At 44.8% G+C, this 21996-nt stretch overlaps 1 protein-coding gene across 4 annotated transcripts in view; it reads right to left on the bottom strand.

Moving 5' to 3' along the window:
- Window positions 1–21572, bottom strand: part of eml1 (EMAP like 1) — a 41223-nt gene extending 19651 nt beyond the window's left edge. For all 4 annotated transcript variants that reach the window (XM_078289360.1, XM_078289361.1, XM_078289362.1 and 1 more), the window contains exons 1-3: window positions 20911–21572; window positions 3645–3827; window positions 387–525 (exon numbers count right to left, since the gene is read on the bottom strand). In XM_078289360.1, the coding sequence (XP_078145486.1) occupies window positions 387–525; window positions 3645–3827; window positions 20911–20977 (389 nt within the window). In that variant the 5' untranslated portion in view covers window positions 20978–21572. The remainder of the gene's footprint in view (window positions 1–386; window positions 526–3644; window positions 3828–20910) is intronic.
- Between the last annotated feature and the right edge of the window lie 424 nt (window positions 21573–21996).

The following is a 21996-nucleotide window of genomic DNA, read 5'->3' as shown; positions in this document are numbered from 1 at the left end:
CACGTTAAATATTATTCCCTTATAAGGCTGATACAGCTCAGTCTTTATGGCTCTATGCAAATCCAAGCCTGGCTAATAAAACAAAGTCTAAATGTACTGTAGTTATCTGGTGTTAACAAGACCTGAGAAAGCCAACACCACAACATCCACTCTGAAGACACACAGTAAAGAAAACATAAAGCTGTACCATAAACCTTTTTAATTGCAATTTCCCTACAAATGTGCATAGCTTAGTTTAAAGCCTAGATAATACAGTAGAGTAGAATAGAATGCAGAGAACTGGAGAGAAGACAGCACAACACCATAATGCATGACAATACATTAACATGATTATTTAAGTGGCTTAGATTAAAGTGTTAACTTCACTACATTAAATGTCTTCTCACCTCTTGTTGGCTGGCATGGCGGAGTCCTTCCTGGATCCAGATCCTGACGGGGAGGGCAGAGTGCCGCTGCCTTTCTTTGGTAGGACCGTCCCGTTGTTTACCGTGGGTCGTAACGGCAGGGTGGCAATCATTGGCCTGGCTGCAAGAGAAATGACAGCAGGGGGGCCATGTTCAGAAAGAGCCTGGTGTTCGGCAAGTATCAGAGGGTCAGCTGCTGTATCATCATTACAGTAACATCAGTTACTTTGGTCAGAATGGATGTATGTATGTATGTATGGGAAGGATGCTGAACACATATACATATCTCACATATACAATACTCCCTCTGTAATGCTTCCATGCTCTACACTGATAATTGAACAGTAGATCTCATATGAGTAAAACCAGAAGCAGCATATGACCTTTCTACATAAGAGAAAGATAACCCTAATCTTAATTAACAGCAAAGACTTTTTGCTGAATGTTTCCTCTCTTTTTATAAGTCTTCATGGCTCAGATGTCTGTTTTTCCACAAAGCTTGAAAAGAATCATTCTGCTCAGACTTTGTTAAAACGATGTTTGATGATTCTCACAAATCGCTTGTAAGATTAAGGGGCTAATAAAGATCAATGAATGTGAAGAAAATTGACTCCTTCCTCTAAGTGGATTGACTGGCCTAAGGTGCGTGTGCACACACACACACCCACCCACACATACACACACACACTTACACACACACACAAATGCACATACACTCCCTCTTCTCCATGCTAACAAAATTACAACCCCAGTTACCACTGCAGCGTAATTACTACATTACAGATCAGGGAGCAATGTGTGTGCATATGCATGTCTGTGTGTGTGTGTGTGTGTGTGTGTGTGTGTGTCTGCATGTGTGTGAGTGAATGTGTGTGTCTGCTGGATGGAACAGTGTCTATTAAATATATATCACTGCAGATAAAGCTGCTGCATAGGTTTGTTATTCTGGGCTTGCCTGGCTGGCTGGCTGGCTGGCACGCGCGCGTGTGTGTGTGTGTGTGTGCATGCGTGTGTGTGTATACGCGCTCACATGCACACAAACAGAAGACACATCAGAGTTACATCAAACAGTGTGTGGTACAGAAAAGAAACAGTGAGAGAGGGATTAGTGTATGTGCAATGTGGCTGCGTGCCAGTGTGTACTTGCAGGTGTGTGAGTGTGCCTGCACTTGTGTGTGTGTGTGTGTGTGTGTGTGAACCTGCACATGCTATACTGTACATGCATTTGTGTCTTTGCACCCATATATTTGCATGAGCGCCCGTGTGGAGAATGTGCGTGTGTGTGTGTGTGTGTATGTATATGGGTTAAGCTCTCTGAAGCAGATCTAGTGCTTTAGTAGAGCCGGGCTGCTCGTCGTCCCGCAGCACTGAGTCATCCTCCAGCTCCCAACATCAAACACACTCGCACTGAAACTCCATCCATCCACAATCACTCAGGGGACCAAAAACTGGGAGCAGCTCCCAATCATAATCTGTGTCTGTTTCATCGCTCGCATGTACGTTTGAGGACATAAAATACAGGAGGTGCGCTTGATTTCGCATGCAGGGTTCATCAGCCTCTGGGGCGAACGGGCTACATGAAAGACAAATTGTATCAAACACACTTTCATCCGAAAATCTATACATTTAGCTCCACTGTGGTGACATGCAGAATCATCGCATAATAAAACCACCATAACAAAACGAAGGAAAAATCCACCCACAGACACTCTTCATCATCAAGTTATGATGCTCAGTACATTCCAGGAGTTATTTTGTCAGTGTGGCAATTTACTTTTTTGCCGTACCCACTTTCCCTCAACCTGCTCCGTCTACTTCTACTTCAGTTAGTGAATTCCTACATTTGATCCCTTCAAATATTTTTCTTCAACCCCCCAGAGAAAAGGTGTGAACTTGTTGCATCCAGCTGTGGGTTATATGTGTAGGTGGAGAGAACAATAGCGATAGTGATAGCACAGGGAGACAGTGAGAGTTTTTCCAGTCAAGAGAAAAAGCAAGAGTCGCACCTCTTACTCAAAGCACAATATGCCTTGTCACTGCATTGCATTCTGGTCTACTGAAGTCTCTTCCCCTTCTACGATCGATTTCTCCTTGTATGACTGTTGAATATCGGTGCAAAATGGAGTCTAGAAAGAAGCTCTTGCTCGTTGATTCTGAGGGATTCTGTTGATGTTTTAGATAACATTTTCTGCTATCGAACGCCAGTGTAGCTGCACTGGAAATATCTCAACATGACATCACATTGTCTACATTTGCCCAGTTATCCACGGGAATAAGCAAAATACACCACCAAACAACAAATTTGGCCTGGAAAAGCAAGGCATAGTGTGTTTTAGAGTGGATTTTTCCTTTTACAATTGTCTGGTTGCATACACCGAGGTAAACACACGCATAATGTGTAAATATATTTAGCAGCACATACTCAATAATCACGGTTTATTTGTAACTGAAAAGTATTGCTGAACCTGCCTGAATGTGTTTGGTATCACATGAATATTATTAGCTATGCCTTTAGTTCTTGGACTCTTGAGACTCTCAGTGATCACAGTACATTGACCTCAGGCAGTGCAGTACTGACAGTATTGTGTGCTTCCTGGAGGAACAGACAGTATTTGACCCAAGGCCGGCAGGCAGTGACTGGACTGTGCTCTGTAGGGTTGGACACACGACACCAGGCCGGTTAGTGGGGACAAACTACACAGTCGGCCTACCTGGCTTCCCAACATTGCTGTCTGCTGAGGGAGACTTTCTCATCAAAGCTGGGTCTACACACATACGCACATACAGTACAATACATTTAACAAAACAACACAGTCCAGGAGAGGGAGAGGAAAAGAAGATTCATAACTAGTCAGCCAGAGGAAAGAAAATAAGTGGGATTTGAAGGAAGCATCATCAGGATAGAGAGAATGAAATGGAAAAAGAAAGAGAAAGGATGCCTCCAAGGATGTGTGTGTATACTTGTGTAACCCAGTTTGTGTGTGTGTGTGTGTGTGAATGCATGTGTCTGTGTGTGTGTAGTCATCATAGAAGTCCCACTTTAACTGCATAATGTTTCATGCAATAAAACTGCGACACTGCTGCTCCATACCCAAGAACAACTGACTGAAAAACTCATTTATCGTTCTCTTTTCAGCTCTCAGAAGAAAAAAAAACATTTGTAAAAGAATCGTCTGCAGTGGCCACCGGAAAGACAGATTCATGATGTATGACGCTCGCCACTGTCCACGCGTGTGTTACCTTTGGTGGGCCCCCTGCGCGTGCCCATGGCCTGCTGCTCCTCAGACAGGTTGAGCCTGCGCACCACGTCGGCCAGCGCGGACTTCAGCAGCTGGATCTCGTCCTCCTGCATCTGGACCCGCTGCTCCAGGGAGGCGATGCGGTCAGTCACCTCCATACTGCTGGCCGCTGACGCACTGTCATCTGGTGAAGAGAGGGAGAGAGAGAGAGAGAGAGAGAGAGAGAGAGAGAGAGAGAGAGATGCTGTTAGACATGTGGGTTTCAAACAGCTAGTTAGACTGATATATCGGCAAACTGATTCATCAGGCCGATATTGGCCTTTTACTAAATACTGGATATTGGCCAGTCAATGCTGTAAACCGTTATGATGGAGGTTCCTCCCTGAATGAAATCTTATATTTTTTGCACATTTCTCTCATTTATTCATTTAAATGTTTAATTGTCTTTTTTGTACATTATGTCTTCATTTAAAGACCTAATGTATCCCAGAATTAAAAGGTGGGTGATCCTGGCTTTTCATGGGTTTCAATGGAGAGATTTAGTGTCATATGGTCTAAATGCTGTTTAGGAGGCTCTTAACATTTTTGGGGAAAAAGTGAATACTTGAAATTTTTTGTCATGAAATGTCAAATTTAAAGATAATGAATATTGGCACAAAATATCTGCTATCTGCGACTTCAGTCTAATATTGATATAGGTTTTGGTTTTTCAGAAACCCATAGCAGTCGATCCCTATAAAGAACAGCTAAGGATTCATCTTCTTTAACTGTCACATTCTAACATCATGGTATAGAAGGTGCAAGATGTCAATATTTGTACCTTTCTGGTTTTGTGGTAGGAATATTTACAGTACATAACTAGCTAGGTTTAGAGCAGGATGAGTTTCTGATGGAGTATAGTTCAGATTTCAGTTGCTTTTGTTCTCTCTCAGATGTATTTCATAGGCTGCTGGTACAAACAAGACAGGAGTTTGATATGCTACTGTTGACAATAGAGACTGAAAAATAGAGAGAAACAGAGAATACAAACCAGCAAACACCTGTCAAACCAACTGCGTCATCAGTTGACTTTTATACTTCTATAGTCTCTTTGTCTGTGAGAAAAGCCTTTGCCTTGCATGGCACAAAGGGCCAAGGGCTTTTCTATTTTCTATTAAAAACCTTTATTCATGAGATTGTTTTCAAAGTCTGTCTGTCTGCCTGTGTGCTTGTTATTCTGTCTGTCTGTCCTTTGAGATAAAACTAACTTAACACACTATTATCACCTCTCCACCTGATACCCTGATAGAGGCCAAGCAACCGGGCACCGGGGTCTACTTCATTAATGCAGACACACACACACACACACACACACACACACAGACACACACACACACATACACACACACACACACACACACACACACACACACACACACACACACACACACACACACACACATGCACAGGGTCTCCTCCATTAAGACTTTGATGTCAGAGTGGCTTGATGAAATATTAATGTAAATCACTGCTGTGTTTTCCCTGCAGACTGGTAATAACAGTCTGATGCATTATGCATTAGCGAGCAGGCATCTGGTGATTAGGCAAATCTACACAGTGTGTTCCTCCTGATGAATCTGCAGTGAACCCCGACGGCCCGCTTAGGTGAAGGGAAGCTGGGGAAGCTCTTGACTTCTGTAAATAACGTTTCTTAAACAATGTTAGCATAGTGCTTTAAACGTGCTGAAGTGACACTGAATTCAGACGAGCTGGTGAGGGAGAATGGCTGTGATGCACTCTTCAGTCTCTTAGATAAACAAAACCTGCTCAGGGACTCATCATGTCCCTGGACACAGCCCATTCCCAAATATGTGTTGCCAAATAGATAAACAGATACTGTAGGTATTGTGTTTATGCCAGAGAGAATTTCAATTGTCACAGCAACAACACACACTTGAGACACAATACACAACATCACTAAATGCTACAATAAAGCTAATAAGAAATAAAAAATGCTATCTTTTCCCCATGTACAATCACCTCACCTATTAACAAATATGATTTTGTAACCAGTGATAGAATTGACCGGGGGTTTTCCCTCTGTCAGGTAGCCAGTGTTTGGGTCTTAGTCAAGGATATAGGAGAGGTTAAACCCACCTAATGTCCCATGTTCAAATGAACAAAGCTAACCCTGCTTTTCAAGCTAATGTAAGTATTTATGAGCTACAATTAGAGTATACATATATTAAAATGTGTAAGACTGACTGACATCAGTGATGTCTTTTGTTTAAATTGTTGGTGATTATGTTGTTATTATCACCATGAGTTAATAGTTCATCCCCCTTTTTCTTTAACTTATATTACTGGTCTTAGCTGACCAATTAACAATTAAAATATATAGGTTATTGCTAATAATCAAAGAATTAATTAATTATTAAGTGACTGAATTATTAAACTAATTAGATTAATACCTAGAGAGATTCTGAACAGATTTCAGGAATCACAACAATATTCTCAAATATATTTTAGTCTTTAATCACATAAGGTCTCGGGAAAGACTTTTGATTTAATTGGCAGAATATGCAGAAAAAGCAGTTAGACAGATTTGTTTATTAAGTGAACAAATTCCATTAGTGAACAAAATCCTCTGACTGTTAGCTGGCTATGAATTGTTTTAGTGAGAGAGACACTAGATGACACAGGATAGTAAATTGGTGCATTAAGCAGATGGGACGCTTTAGGCTTCTAGCAGGAAATGGGAATCTGAACACATTCATAATGGCTGAATCAACCAATTACTGTTCTGACAGCACACACACAGGCTCATGTGTGTGCACAAGTAGGCATGCAAACACTCACACACACACACACACACACACACACACACACACACACACACGCCAGCAGTGTCCTCCACTCCTCCACACTCTGCTGGCATCCCTTTAGTCATCGTTACTGTTGCCATGTGATTAATATCTTTTTGGACAGATAAGAAGAAACACATAACTTTTACTGAAACACTGCTTCACACTGCAAAATACTGGAAGGGACAGACTTTGAAACTAGATAGACTTGGGTAACAACAACAGAGACTGGTTCCTCTTTGCGATATCAACACCATGAATGCACCTCATTGAGATATTGTCTGTATGCATTGTCTGACTAATATCTTCAGCTCCCCACCAAGTGAACTTCCCATAATGAAAACCCCCTTCTGGAGAAATGGAGTGTGATGGGAACTGCAGGTGCACAATCTAATACATTACACTCCCGGCAGCGGCGTTACAAGCACAATGAGGAATACGTCTACCTCAATTTCTATGCTTGTATATTCACCAATAAACAGCTTTCTAACTCAAAGGAAATGCTTTCTTGTTTCATCGTGCACAATGCCAGTTCTATGCCTTCATCGGAAAACACAATGACAAAGCTTTTCCCGGAGATAAAACTGTCTCTTAGTACAATGTTGCTCCTTTCTCCTCACCTAAAATGCTTTCTTTGATGGGGTCTTTGCTCATATTCATGTGCGAGTGTGTGGATCTCCTGAGACAAAGCCTGTTTTATCTGCTCAGCATCTGCTGTGGGTCTGCTCCGAACACTGACACAGTGACAGCATGATACCATCAATCGTTGAAATACAATGACTGGCTGTCACCGCCCTGATTCCATGGCACTGTGCTAACCCGGCCAAACATCCTCCGTCTGTCTCCCCCGCTCCCTCGCTAATAACTCTTAACACCCAGCAACATTCTGCTGGAGGTCTAGGCCCACATCCAGGGAAACCAAGAAAACCAGAAAAATTCAGTGAAGCTCAAGTTCGGGTTTTGGTCTGATACGGCGGAATGTGTGTCCATACTGACTGCGAGGCATTCAATTTGACACTGAACTGACTCACAGCTTACTAAAATACCACAGCGCAGTCAGCACAGAGTCTGCAAAATTTAGTGATGATGTGATAACGCTCTCTGGGCCTCATAGGTCACATGCTTTCTATCCAGAGAGTCAGTATCAGTGAAGTGTCAGTCTTCATTCAGCAACAAATCCATCACCGCAGGCACCCTGGGACACCCATGTACCCCACCCCCAACCCCACAAACGCGGATCATCACAGATCACACCCCACCTATCTCCACCTCCCACCCTCGCCCCAGTATGCTATTCGCACCTGTCAGCTGGTTGCCTCAATTACTTCATTTCTGTCACTCCATTTCCCCATCTTTCTCTCTCTTTTTCTGTCCTACACCATTAGCTGGTCAATATGTGTTTGGGTCATAAATCGGAGACATTAGCTCTTTCTGAGCCTATCTGTCTGTTCACCAACATTACATCTCCCTAATGCATCCTGACATTCTGCTTGCTCCCTATTACCGGCCTCCATGAGGCCATGTCATTCTGGCAGGACCACCTGCCTGCCTAAGTGCTTGTCCATCACTTAAGGGGTTCAATGAAGGGCAAACGAAAAACAGGCGCACCCCTCTTTTGTCACTGCTCTTAAAAATCACACATCCATCCCTTCTCCTTCATCTCCTCCCTTTTTTCTGAGTCATTTACTGACCTCACTGTCATCAATAATGAACGCTAGAGTGGGTGTGTATGTGTATGCCCTTTCTGCGCTGGCATCAACCATAAGGATCAATACACTGAAGGAATAGTGGATAAAAAGTCTAAAATAGTCCTGGTAAATATGATCAAAACAGAGGGAGCAGTGTTATATCTGAGCGAGGCACAGTCACCTCATCTATAAAACATTTTCTCGACCTGAAGCGAGCCACAGCCCTCTGCTGATCTCAGCTGCCTGGCTTTCTAGCTGACTCACTGCTTCATCACGCATGCACACCCACGCGCACAGACACGTTCACGGACACGCACTTCCGTACACACACGCTTACTACGTAAACACACGTGCACACGCGAGGATGTGAACACACACGCACGCGCACACACGAGAAATAAAATGACGTTATAAGGGAGTTGAGGAAATGTCATGAAGCCAGCTGCCTACTCCTACACACTTCGACAATAACACACTGACGGCCAACGTGATTTATGCTTATTTTCTTTTCACTCAGCAGTCCAGACAAGCCAAACAATAAAGCGAAATTGACTTCATGTGAACTTCAGCTGCCAGGTTAAGCTGTGCAGCACCGGGGGCTTTTTAAAAACCGCAACCAGCGGCTGCAGCAGAGAGGGATCAAGGGGCCGAGAGACAACGGGAAACGTCCTGTCACAACATTATGACTGTCATTGCTTTGTTTCAATGGCAGAGAGGTGGCATTGATACCTCACCGCTGGCAGTCGCTGTCTTGTTGCCGGATGCAGATAGCAGAGGCGCAGCTCAGCAGCACCTTGCCAACTGGTTTTGATTTCATAACACCGTGCGCAAGGCCAAGTGGTGCGCTGCCACATAGTGCTGCTTCAGCTGTTGTAGATTATGCCTTCAGGACAGCCATTTCTCCCAAGACCAATGAGTCACACGTATTAAACAACATGACTTCAGACTTCTGCTGGCTTCACTCTGATTACACATAATGGAAGCCAGGGCACAGTGCGGCTCAGTGCTGAATCTAATCATAATAAAGTGGCAGGCAGCATTTAATATTAGACCAAGGAGGCAGGAGGCAGTGAGTCAGAGACAGTCGGATAGAGAGAAAGAGGGAGAGAGGGGAGGTGAAGAGTTGAAGGATGAATGAAGGTGAGGCAGTGAGGAAGTATTTCTGTCTACCTTGGCAATACCAAAAAAAACGGAATTCCTCAAGAGGGTTCATTGTTGCTGAATGCTGCAGATTTTACTCTGATATCATCTACATATGAGAAAAAAAATCAATTATCATCAATTACATGTCTATTGAACAAGAAATTACAACTGAGATTGGAGAGAGTGGGATAGAAAGGGAGGAGAGGTAGAGAGAGAGTGTGTGTGTGTGTGTGTATGTGTGTGACAGAGAAAGAGAGAGAAAGAGAGAGTTACGTAAAGTCTCATCAATCCCATCTGTCACCCGCAGTGAAAGGTGGATGACCTGACAGAGGTGTATTAGCAGATTAGACAGGCGTTTGGTTTACAGGCCGGGTCCCTCCTGACTCCTGCTGGACCGGGGCTTAGGGACTATAAATAGACATGGGTGGATCAGAGAATCACAGAGGGAAGCCCTCACACATGACCTGTGCATAGAGGGAGAGAGAGAGAGAGAGAGAGAGAGAGAGAGAGAGAGAGAGAGAGAGAGAGAGAGAGAGAGAGATGGGTGGTGCAGGTTGTTTTCATGCTGGAAGAACAGCATTGTAAATACTCCAAAAGGGGGAGGGATGGAGAAAGAAGCAAGGGAAAAAGCGAGGGAGTTGTCTGTGTGTGTGTGTGTGTGTATGCGTGTATGTGTGTGTGTGTGTGTGTGTGTGTGTGTGTGTGTGAGTGAGGGCGTGTGTGTGTTTGTGGGGGGTGATAAAGAGTGTGTGTTTGGGTCAGAGATGAGCGGAGAACAAACAACCCCCCTGGGAGAATGAAAGCCTTCGTTCCATCGGCTACATCCTTCCTCAGGTCAAACTCAGGTCAAACCCTCCACCCCGCTACTCTGACCCTCACACACTCTGACACATACACTCTGACACACACACACACACACACACACACACACACGCACAAACAGAGCTGCTGGGGCCAATAAACATGCTGCAAACAGAATCTGTCACAAGCCTGCTGAGGGCTGGCTCAGATGGAAAGTTAAATTTGCAACAAACATCACCGGTATTTCTGTCTGTCTGCCTGTACAGTATCCTAAGGCCATTCTGAGACAGTGTCGGGCACAAAGATGGAAAGGCAAGGGAGAGAATGATAATCAGGCAGGGGTAGAGAGAGCCAAAGGGAGAGAGAGAGAGACAGAGAGAGAGAGAGAAACAGAGAAAAGAAAAGAAAGTAGAAAGACACGACCCGCTGAGCCAGAATAACTCTCTTTCTGAACTTTTGCACATGCATTCGCCAAACATATATCCCCCTAACTCTCTGCTCAGGCAACACACACACACACACACACACACACACACACACACACACACACACGCTCCCCTGTCAAAAAGGAAGCGTTCCCGGTGTGCTGGAGAGGATTATGCTGGATATGTGGAGCAGATCTTGCTCAATGCTAGTGATCCCTAAACTCAGGGGGTTTGGGCTTAGCAGCAAGCTGGATTTGTATTCTCTCTCTCCGTCTCTCACCTCTTTCACCTCTCTCTCTCTCCATTTGTCTGTCTTGCTCTCTCTCTTTCTCTCCCTCCCTCTCTCTCTCTCTCTCACAGGAAGCTATGGTAGGACGGATTCACAAAACGAGGCTGGAAATGAACGGACTGGGGCAGACAAGGGTTACTGAAGGAGAGAGACTGAAGGATTATAGTTTGAGACAGCTTGGCAGGAAAATGTTTTTGTTGTTTTTCTCTTAATACGTGTCTTCTAGTCTAGTGTTGCTCACCCAAATGAGAGATTAGCTTTAAGCGGTACACTGTTTAGAGGACACACTGAATTTAGAGGATGAGGTATTTCGAAAATCAATACGCTAAGCCATGGCTGAAGTTAGAAAGTATCCTTGTAACAGCTCTAATACTATGGAGAATGCTGAGCCTGTCTTATGATGCAACAGCTACACAGAGGCCGGGTATGTACCTTTCTTCACTTCTTTAACCTCCCTGCATGCAAATAATGATAAAGCCAATCTCTTATTCCTCCACATATATAGAAAAGTGGACAGTGAAAGGGTTAAGGTGGTAAGTAACGGTATCCGATGTGCTGCACACTCTCCGACCCTACGGCACACGAGGCCTCGCCAAACCCGCAGATTAACTTCTCCTCCTTTCCTCCGGACTAAAACATACATCAAAGCCAGAATCCAGCCGACAGGCATCCCCAAGCCTCTGAATGACAATGAAGCTCTTTGCTGACTCATCACTAGGGAGGCAGAGGGAGGGCAGTTGTGATGGCAACAATATTCAACACAACACCGGCGGTTTGACGACGACTCATATAAAGCATGCCTCATAAGAGAAACAACATGCTAATCTTCATATGACTTCTCTGGTTGAATTTAGGTTTTAACAAGCGAATTATGACATAAAAAAATAAACAAAGAAGTAAATATGTGGGTGAAGAAAGACATAAAATCCTCACTGCCGTGACTTTTAAGGAGGACGCAGGCCACAGAAGCAGCAAGTCATGCCTGGCAGCGGCCCCAGGCACTGACACAACCCACCCTCTCTCTCTCTCTCTCTCTCTCTCTCTCTCTCTCTCTCGCTCTCTCGGCCTCAACCAGAACAACCTTTCTCCACATAAAACAGGGCTTTGTCCCCCAATAACAAACAACCAGGAAGGAACAGGGGGCGGGACACTTGTTCCATCCAATGTGTGTGTGTGTGTGTGTGTGTGTGTGTGTGTGTGTGTGTGTGTGGGTGCGTGTTCATGTGTTGTTCCATCCAGTGAAAGTGTTGTTATGGGAAACCAGATTTCCATGGTGTGAGAAAGGTCTTAGAGAGAGAGAGAGAGAGAGAGAGAGAGAGAGAGAGAGAGAGAGCGTGACTGTGAGAGAGTCTCTGGGCGGGCGACTGTCACCATCACCAACATCGGCCAATCATAAATATGTCTGCCATCTGGATAAGGGAGATTGCAGCACTGTTGGCAGCAAACAGGATCATTACAGAACAGCACTGAAAACAAATATTAAAAACTCACTTGCAGTGCAAAATACCAGCACAAATGGGTTTGATTGTGTTATATTATACCTTTCTTAAAGGAAAAATCCACCCTCAAGTACTCTTCCACTTTTCTATATTTCAAACAGTGATGCATTCCAGGAGTTATTTTTGGTACTTTTTGGCGTACCCACTTTCCCTCAACCTGCCTCATCTACTTCTACTTCAGTCAGTGCTTTCCTACACTTCCCAGAATGCATTTTTGACAACCCCCAGAGAATGTGCCTGAACCTGTTGCATTCAGCTGTGGGTTATATGTGTAGGTGGAGAGAGCAGTAGCAATAGCCATAGCATAGTAAGAGCAAGAGAGCGAGAGTTTTTACAGTCTTGTGGCTGCATTGCATTCTGGTCTATTGAGGCTACTGTTGGTAGAGAAATTGGTATCTCTGCCTCTTCTATGACAGATTTCTCCCTGTGTGATTGTGATGATTCTAGAAAGAAGCCCTTACTCTTTGATTCTGAAAGATTGACACCAAAACCTGACATTGACTGTTGATGTTTTAGAGAGCTGGAACATTTTCTGCCACCAAACAACAAAACGGGCCCAGAAAAGCAAGGCACATTACAAGGCACACTTTTCTAACAGTGTTAAAGTGTTCTGGCCTTTCTCTTTAACTCTGCACTGAAATTGGCAAACTCACAATAATAGAGGGAGAAACAATGCAAACCAAATAATCATGCCCATTCCCTTTCCTCTCATCTCTGCACCTGTGCTCTCCTTGATGAATCTATTTTTAATGGAATTTCTAATGGGAATCCCTGCTCTTCCCTCCCCATCTGTTACAGCCAGGCTGAACACATGCAACGGGGGACACACACGCAGAAACATGCACACACACATGGACATATGAGACACACACACGCACACAGACAGGGCTTCCCCCTTGGTTCTTCCATTAACAGCAGATGTAAGAGACCAATTAGAGTGGAGGGCTACTTCTGGGAGGAACACCACGGGCACGGAGAGGTTAATTATATCTGTTCACATTACAACCGGACACATAAAAACCTGGCTAGGATTTAGAGATGAGGACGGGCCAAACCGATGGACCGTGGCTTTAAGCCCACTGGAGACAATATGCAGATGGAGATAATTACCATAAATATAATCGGGCCAACACTCACCTTGTCACAGTAATTGAATTAATCTTTAATTAATCTGAAATGCTTTGGTGAGGTACTACGGGGTTAACAGAGAGATTTATGCACTCACATGCATATGCACAGATATGCATGTGCACTCAAGAATGCAGGCACACACACACACACACTCACTCACTCACTCACTGATGATCCCTGCTGGAAATCATTTGCATAATAATTCAAAGTGCTACATTTGAATAACTCAGTTAGCTTTACTTGACACTTCATATTTGACTTCCACTTTCCTTATCTTCTGTCTTCTGGAGGGAATGGAAAAGCTTAGGTAATACCTTGAACAGCAAGCAATAAGGAATAATAACAAGAACAAGAACGACAGCATCTCCTTAGGATTCTGCTGACTTGTGTGATTTATTGCCATCACCCCTCCCCCCCACAGGTAGACTTCAATGCTCTGTTGAACACACTTGGTGTTCCCATGCAGAGTGGAAGTGGAGCGCACCACTCTGTTTCTGGCTCTTTCATGGTTTTTACGCAGCCATGAAATCCTGTTCAAGGACTCATGCAGCTGAATTCCACTGGCCTAGCTGCCTCTCCCGACCTTCTGACGGCACACACACACACACACACACACACACACACACACACAGACACACAGATAACTTGAAGTCTCCACACACACACTCACACAGAGCGCTCCTCTCTCATTCCACCGCAGGAAGCATTAGTTACACACACACACACACACGCACACATTCAGTATATATATTTAGCACAGCCCTCACACACTCCTCCTCTACATGCCTGATTGTTTTAGTGGGTCATGGGATGAGGCTGTGTAAATGTGTGTCAGTGGAGGAAAAGCACTGGGAGCGACGAGGGAGAGAGGAATACTCTCTCAGACAGCAAGGGCATTGGAACACAGAGAAAGAGAGATATGCTAACAGACAGCATCCACAGCTCATTGACTCACCAAGAGGTCTGATGTCCATGTGCATGTTGATTGATAACCTTGTCACTGAATACAACCGGTAGAGCCTGGCCTGTTTACAACAGTTTAAGTTGTATTGACCTTGGCAATTTCAATAGAATACTGACCTCTGCAAGTAGATACTACACATATCAAGGGAATACACTTGATTAATGGGGTTGTACACATTTCTTTTGTCTTGACAAAGGTGGGAGGACCGAAACGCTGACAGAATAAAGCAGAGTTTATCACTAGGTGTGTGCGGGAGTACGTTTCTGACATTGTACACATTTCTGCCAATGTGCCCACCTGCATATTTCTAATGCACCATAGATCCAGGCTCAGTATGATCATACGATAGCTTGGTTTAGCCTCTTCCAGGCAGATATTATGCAGCACAAAGTGCTATGCAGATTGATATTCTTCTAATTATATGTATCTATGGAATAACCTACTTAGACTTAGAATCCATCTTAGAATCCATGAGGATTATAAGCAGAAGATCCATGCAGAGAGCAGCTTAGCACTACCAGTGTGGAGGGTTGGTACTATGTGCACATCGGACTGTTTTCATTGCATAAGTGGTATCGTTTCTCAACTGGCAACAAGGGCAGCGAGCCTGCTGGCTCCCACAGATCTCAAATACACCCAGACTCTACTGCGGCACAGTCTGCTGTTTGAGACAAGACGCCACAGCAGGAGAACCAGGGCATCATAGTTGGTGCTGTGCCTGTAGTTTATTCTGTAGCCTATTGCACACACTCAATATAGTCTTAACATGTACTCGCTTTATTAGCACACACACGTGCACACACACACACACACACACCCTATGTCGCTGTTAGCAGTTAATGGCTCACTATTCTCCAGCGTGCCAGAAAAAGAGCAGAGCGGACTGTTATCAGGAGTAAAAGGGAGAAAAGAGCGAGCGAGATAACGAGCCAGAGAGGCGGACAGCATGACTCGTGACTACAGCGGCCCAAACCGCCCTGCTCAATATCTCACTGTCTGGAGATAAAAAAATAGAAAAGAGCTTTTAGCCTCACTTGGGGCAGTCATACAGGATCAAACGAGAAACGTGAGAGAGTAGAGGAAGGGGGGAAGGGATGAGGGTAAAGAGAAAATGGCAAGAAAGAGAAGAGAGAAGAGAGAGTGCTGGGAGACAGTGATGGACAAGTAAAACATTGAGGAGGACAGACACACTGACAGGAGGAGTAGAGGATGAAAAACAGATGAAATACAGAGAGAGGGTGAGGGAGAGGGGAGAGAGAAGCGTAGAGGAAAAGAAAGGGAGAGCGGAGTGTGCTCTCACCGACGCTGCTATAGGAAATCAATGCCAACCTTTAAATGAATCAGCAGTAGTGGATGAGTTATCCCATTCAGGTCAATATTTATTAGACTCAGATACATGCTACAGTTACAGATGACTGATGGCAGAGGGACACATCATTTCCTAACTCTCCTCTCTTTCTTTCTCTCTCTCATCAACACTTGTGTGCAGTTTTAGTTGAGTGGACACATGAGGAGATTTCCGAGTGCAGGTCAGCTTCCAAATGAGCTTTATTAGACATTGATGAATCGCGTGAGTAAATCAGGGGAGAAGAAGAGAGGCATAAAGACAGCGAGAAATAGAGGGGAGGAGGAGGAAGAGAAAGAAAATAGTGAGAAAGACGAGTAGAGATTTCCTAGCAAATATGCACTTGGTGGTCTGAAGCTTGCGGGTTGCTTTGCATTTCTCATCGATATTTAAACAGAGAAGAACCAAAATGTTCTAGGCAACGCTGGGATCAAAACACTTCCAATTCAGTCAATTTAGGATATAATCTTTGGTCATAAAAAGCCTCTTATATCCATGATCCATAATGAAATGAAAGAAAATAAAGGCTCTATCATTACTGTGTGAATTGAAGTTTTGATTTACATTTGACTTGAAGGAACCGAAAGGCAATGGACCCCGACCTCGGTCCCAGGCCGCCCTACAGGCCCCAGAAGCCTCTGCTGGCAAACACAACCCCTCCCCTCCTCCCTGCTTCCCCTCCTCCTCTCCTGTGGTTGGTAACGTGAGCAGGGCTTTAATCCTAATCCCTCTACATGTGCCATCATCAATAAGGGTTTAGATGGAGACTGAGACACACAGCCAAGCGGGGGAGGAGGTGGGAGGGAGCCGTGCCACCTCCATTGTGTGTCAAAATGCCCCCAACAAACATCAAACAAGCCTCCGTCTCCGTTGATTCCCCTCTCTGCTCGGTGCGGCTCTCCAAGCTCTCTATTCCCACTTCTTTCTTTCTCTTTCTCTCTCTGCTTTTTAGTTAAAAGATTCTACCTGGAGGAGGAGGATCAAAGGGGGCACAGTGAGGCTGCTTTTAATGGTATAGTTGAGGATTGTAGTCTTGTTGGTGGCAGCGTCTTTGATCAGTTTAAAGCCTTAATAGCTACAACTCTCTCTTTCCCTCTCACACTCTCACACATTCGCTCTCTCTCCCTTTTGCCCTCTCTCTCACCCTCTGTCTCCTTCCCTCTTCCCCTCCTTCCCCCCTCCTCTGTCTTGTTGGCATGGTTTGGTGCCGGCATGGCAGAGTGGCAGTGCCAGCATGCCTGTGGGTGTACAGCAGGAGCATGGAGCACAGAGATAAGGGGGATGTCTGATCCAAAATCTGAGCAGACCTCATTAACTCACCAGGTAAATGAACGAATCACACAAATGAATACAAGCATGGATGTGCTATGATGGCGAGGCCAGGTGCTTTGTCTCATTGAGGTGAACGTGAGTGTGTGATCATCAGTGTTACGGTGCTGTAAGCGAACCGGATTTACTTATTAACGGATCAGCTGATGCTCAGCTTCTTGGTGCACCATGAGGTGATGAACAATGAGTCGTGTGAACTGACTTTTTTGCTTTGTTTCATGTCAAACTGTGAGATGAGGGTGATTTTAAGCCCCTGAGTACAGCTGATGTACTATAGTTTAATCATATTTAATTGATAAACATAAATGAAATGGCTAAAGTAATGGATAAACATCAAATGTTGACTTTCTTTCCCTAGAAAAGGTTTAAAAATGAACAAGAATCTGTCTATTTGATGTCAGAGCCTTGGTAACTTCTGTAAAAACATCACAAATGTCATTACCAGGCTCTCATCACAGACTAATTCAATCAAAATGTTCTCTTCTCCAGATCCAGCACAATGCAAATGTGATTTAACATGGAAAAAAACTTCACTTCCTTCATCAGCTTCAATCAGTGTGTGTGTGTGTGTGTGTGTGTGTGTGTGTGTGTGTGTTCGTGGGTGTAATGGGGCTAATTTTCAGTTAGCCTGAGCTAGCCCCAATCTCCTGAGGACAAAGCATGCAGCCTGCGCGTGTTTCTGCAGTTTAGCTGACCTAGTCTCTGAACATTAGTTTGGTTGGTTGCTCCACAACACACGGACCAGGCTAAATAGAGAGAGAGAGAGAGAGAGAGAGAGACAGAGAGAGAGAGAGAGAGAGGGAGAGAGAGAGAGAGAGAGAGAGAGAGAGAGAGAGAGAGAGAGAGAGAGAGAGAGCGAGAGAGGGAATGAATGACATCATTGCCTTCTGCTCAGAGTGGATCTGGGTTCAGCTGGATGGCAGCAGCAGAACAGTATGATGTCACTCTGGCCTACAGGCCCCACACACACACACACACACACACACACACACACACACACATGCACACATGCTTACACTCATGCACAAACATACTCACACACACACACTGTCCTGTGGATGTGTGAGCACACACATACATACTGCACTTCAGCTATAGCTTTGATTGCACACACACACTCATTTTAACTAACACTCACCCAATTAAGCACTCTGTTGGAACAATGAGCGAGGTGCCGCTCTCTCACTGTGAAGCCAAGCCTTTATTGGGTTTGTGTGTGTGTGTATGTGTGTCATACAGCAGAGAAGAAAGACAGAGAGGGGGGGGGGGGGGGGGGGACGGAGGTTGGAAAATCCCTGGCAACAGCTCCTCACAGCATGTCTTATTTCATCGACTTTCTTGTAGAAAGGAAACATGACATCGTGAAAGATTACAAACAACCTGACGGTGCCAGACAACTCGCAGGCCCTCCTTTTGTTCTCGGTCATGACATGGCAAGAAGTACAAAGGGGAATCAAACAGCAGCATTAGGTAATGACAAGTGAATAAATGCATCCCAGTTGAACAAGTATAGCTCGGATACTGTAGAGCTTTACCAAAGGAGTCCAGACGGGGGATTCTAAGAAGTTACGCTTTCTGGCCAAACTTAACTGCTCTGACACCAAACGACTGTCAAATCTCACCAATTCACTGAGCCTGGAAGGCGGTGACACATAATGACATGTTGAAGAGCTGTACATGGCACAATAGTATCATTTAAAATGTCTGTGACTTCTTCGGAAGAAGTCATAGAGCTATTTTAATGATGGTCCCAACACAGCTACACCTGTTTTTCAGGTCAATCCAACCAGCATGCCTCAGTTGTCATCCTTGATGTTGTCAGCACCTTGCACACTACACAGGAATACAACACTTAGAAAAGGGTGCATGCCCATTTACTGGATGCAGTTTAGCCAAATCTCTTTTCCTTCAAATACTTCTGATTCTGTGTTGTCTTTCTTTTGCATCATACTTTTTCAGTACTAACTTGTAACATATGGGACGTCCTGGTGGCAAATCATGTACTGGATTCAATCTGACTCCTGACCTTTGTCACACATCCCCCTCCCTCCTCCTCCCATCTTTCCCATGACACTATATACTATCTAATAAAGCAGATGTGACAAAAACAAATGCCATTAATAGTGGGTGCAGGAAAATAGTTATCATATTCTCTATTCTACGCTGAATGTACAAATGTAATTCCAGTTCCATGCTTTGCTCTGCTAGACAATAGTGTTGCTTACAGGGTGCAGTAAATGTCATTGATTTTTTCATTATCCACCAATGGCAATTACTGTATGCTTCTACACTGATAGCTTCCACTCACTAACTACCACTATACACTCAATGCAATTGCTCAGTGGACAGAGAAAAACCCTCCACAGATCTCCACGCTGAGGGGAATAATTAAGTCCTATAAAGGCAAAGACAAAACTAAAAGTAAATTTTGTCTTCCGTTCTATGCATAGGCTAAACATTTCCTTTCATTTGATGTTCATTGAGCTGGTTCAGGGAAGTACAAAGCAGCGTTACAACCTGGGCTAAAGTCCTACTGCTACAGTAGTACTACACTGTCCAGTCTCTGACAGGGGCGCAGGTTATTGTGTGGATAATCCCCTTTGTGTGGGGAGCAGAGTAGCTGTAGTTGGTCAGTATGCAGCTGGGCAACATAGAGCTTAGAGTTTCATTCCAAAACAAAATACCTAGCATTTGAAAGAAAAGTCCTTGACGTGTTAGGCTGGCAGAAAAGTACGTTATCACTGTGGAATATTACCAGAGTTAATATCCAATTTCAGACCTTGGCTTGGAAAATGGTAAAAATGTTTTTATAGTTTTATGCCTACTATCTTTGAAATATGAAGTAATGGATTTCAGATAAGGATTCATTTTTCAAAATGGACATACAGTACAGCTTCTTGGAATGAAACCCTGCAGTGATTGATAGAGATTAGAATGATGTGTCATGCTGCTTCTTCCTGAGTCACTCACTCCCTCCCATAACACTAGTGGCCTTGAGTATGGTTTCTCCCTCTTCCAGCAAATAAATTGCATTAGGGCAGTGAGCAACACAAGCAATAAGGTCTTGTTCTTTTCACTATCTCTCTCTGTCTCTTTCTTCCTCTCTCGCACAGCAAGCTGATAGCAATCAGCCAACACGGGAGGAATATATTCATAACATACCAGTCCACATCAACCAGAACCAGAATAATCAGGGCAGTGCTGTGAGCAAAAGACTGTTCCTCGTCCTTCCTCGTCTATGTTTATTACCTCTCTTTATGGCTGCTGGCTTAGACTGTTGACATTATTCTGGCCTAGATTCCAACCACTTCCTCTTCAAGTCTACAGTCTCGTTCTGTAAATGTCCTCTGGATTAAATGATTTAATTTGCTGTAAGATATTAACCAAAAGTCTGCATTTTCTGAAGCTTATGCTCAAGTCAGATGAATACTGCTTTTCAGGCTGAAATGGGGTTAAGCGTTAAGTGCTAAATCCCCTCTATGTCTATTGCCTAATCTGTGTTTAAAGAGTAGCTGCCAGGTTTAAACAATAGGGGAAAATGTAACAGTTATGCACAACAGCACCAAACCATAAACTCCTACTTTCACCAAAGCCCTTAGAGCTGGAGCTAAAATAGCTCATGCCTGCGACACACACACACACACACCCACACACACACACACACACACACACACACACACACACTCACACACACCCACACCTCTGCTTGGTGTCAAGTTTAACCAGTCAGCGATGGTGACATGTCAAGTCCAGAGAAACAACATGCAGCAGGAGGAAGAGGGGGATGAGGAGAGGATTAGTGAGTGTTACCGTTGCAGAACTGTAGCAGTGAGGAGGTGTCATACAGGCTGCTGTAGCTGGAAAACCCGTCCTCCATTCTCGACCTCTGCTCCGTTCCTCTGTTCCCTCTGTTATCCACCACTCCTTCACTCTCCTCTCTGTCTCTCTCTCTCTCTTGGTGACTCCCCTCCGTTAGTTTATCGCTCACTTGGCGGCCAAGGCGCTCCCTCCATTCACTCTCCACGGGTCAGGCTCCCTGTGTGAGTCACCATGGCAACCCATTCACTCCGATTATGTCATGTGAACTCCAACCCCTCTCCTCTCCTCTTCTCTCCTCTGGTTTTTCTTCTCCTCTCTCCTTTAAAAAAACTCCTGAGTCCTGAACTACACCAGAAAACACTCCCTGACGAAGGAAGGGCAGACAAAGTGCATTGAATCACTGTAGAGATAGAGCGATAGAGAGAAGTTAAGAGGCTGCTTGTGGTTTGTTTTCCCCCGTGCTCGTCTCGTCTTCTCTTCCCTTCTCCTCCCTTTTCCACTCCCTCTGTTCTCTTCAATCCTTCCTCTGTCTTCAGCAGCAGCAGCAGCTGTGTGTCGTTAGAGCTCTCTCTCTCACTGATCTCCAGCAGAAAAACAGCTTTAAGAGGGCTTGAGCTGAGAGCGCAGGCAGGCTCTGGCACAGGCAGTCGGTGTGTGTGTGTGGGGTGTGTGTGTGTGTGTGTGTCAGAGGCTGTGTGTGAGTGTTTAGATAATGCCTGGGACAGCCCAGCCTTCCCCTGTCACAGAGTGTGGACGAGTCAGAGCACAGGGGGGCTGGGCCTGTCGAACAGATCCTCCCCCTCTCACTGGCAAGAGAGGAGAGGAGAGGAGAGGAGGGGAGAGGAGAGGAGAGGAGAGGAGAAGAGAGGAGAGGAGAGGGAAGGAGAGGAGAGGAGAGGAGAGGAGAGGGAAGGAGAGGAGAGGGGAGGAGAGGAGAGGAGAGGAGAGGAGAGAAGAGGAGAGGAGAGGAGAGGAGAGGAGAGGGAAGGAGAGGAGAGGGGAGGAGAGGAGAGGAGAGGAGAGGAGAGGAAACGAGAAGAGAGGAGGAGAGGAGAGGAGAGGAGAGGGAAGGAGAGG

Source organism: Centroberyx gerrardi, chromosome 17 (assembly GCF_048128805.1).
Source record: "Centroberyx gerrardi isolate f3 chromosome 17, fCenGer3.hap1.cur.20231027, whole genome shotgun sequence".
NCBI classification, from domain to species: Eukaryota; Metazoa; Chordata; class Actinopteri; order Beryciformes; family Berycidae; genus Centroberyx; species Centroberyx gerrardi.
This window is presented reverse-complemented; position numbering and strand designations above follow the sequence as displayed.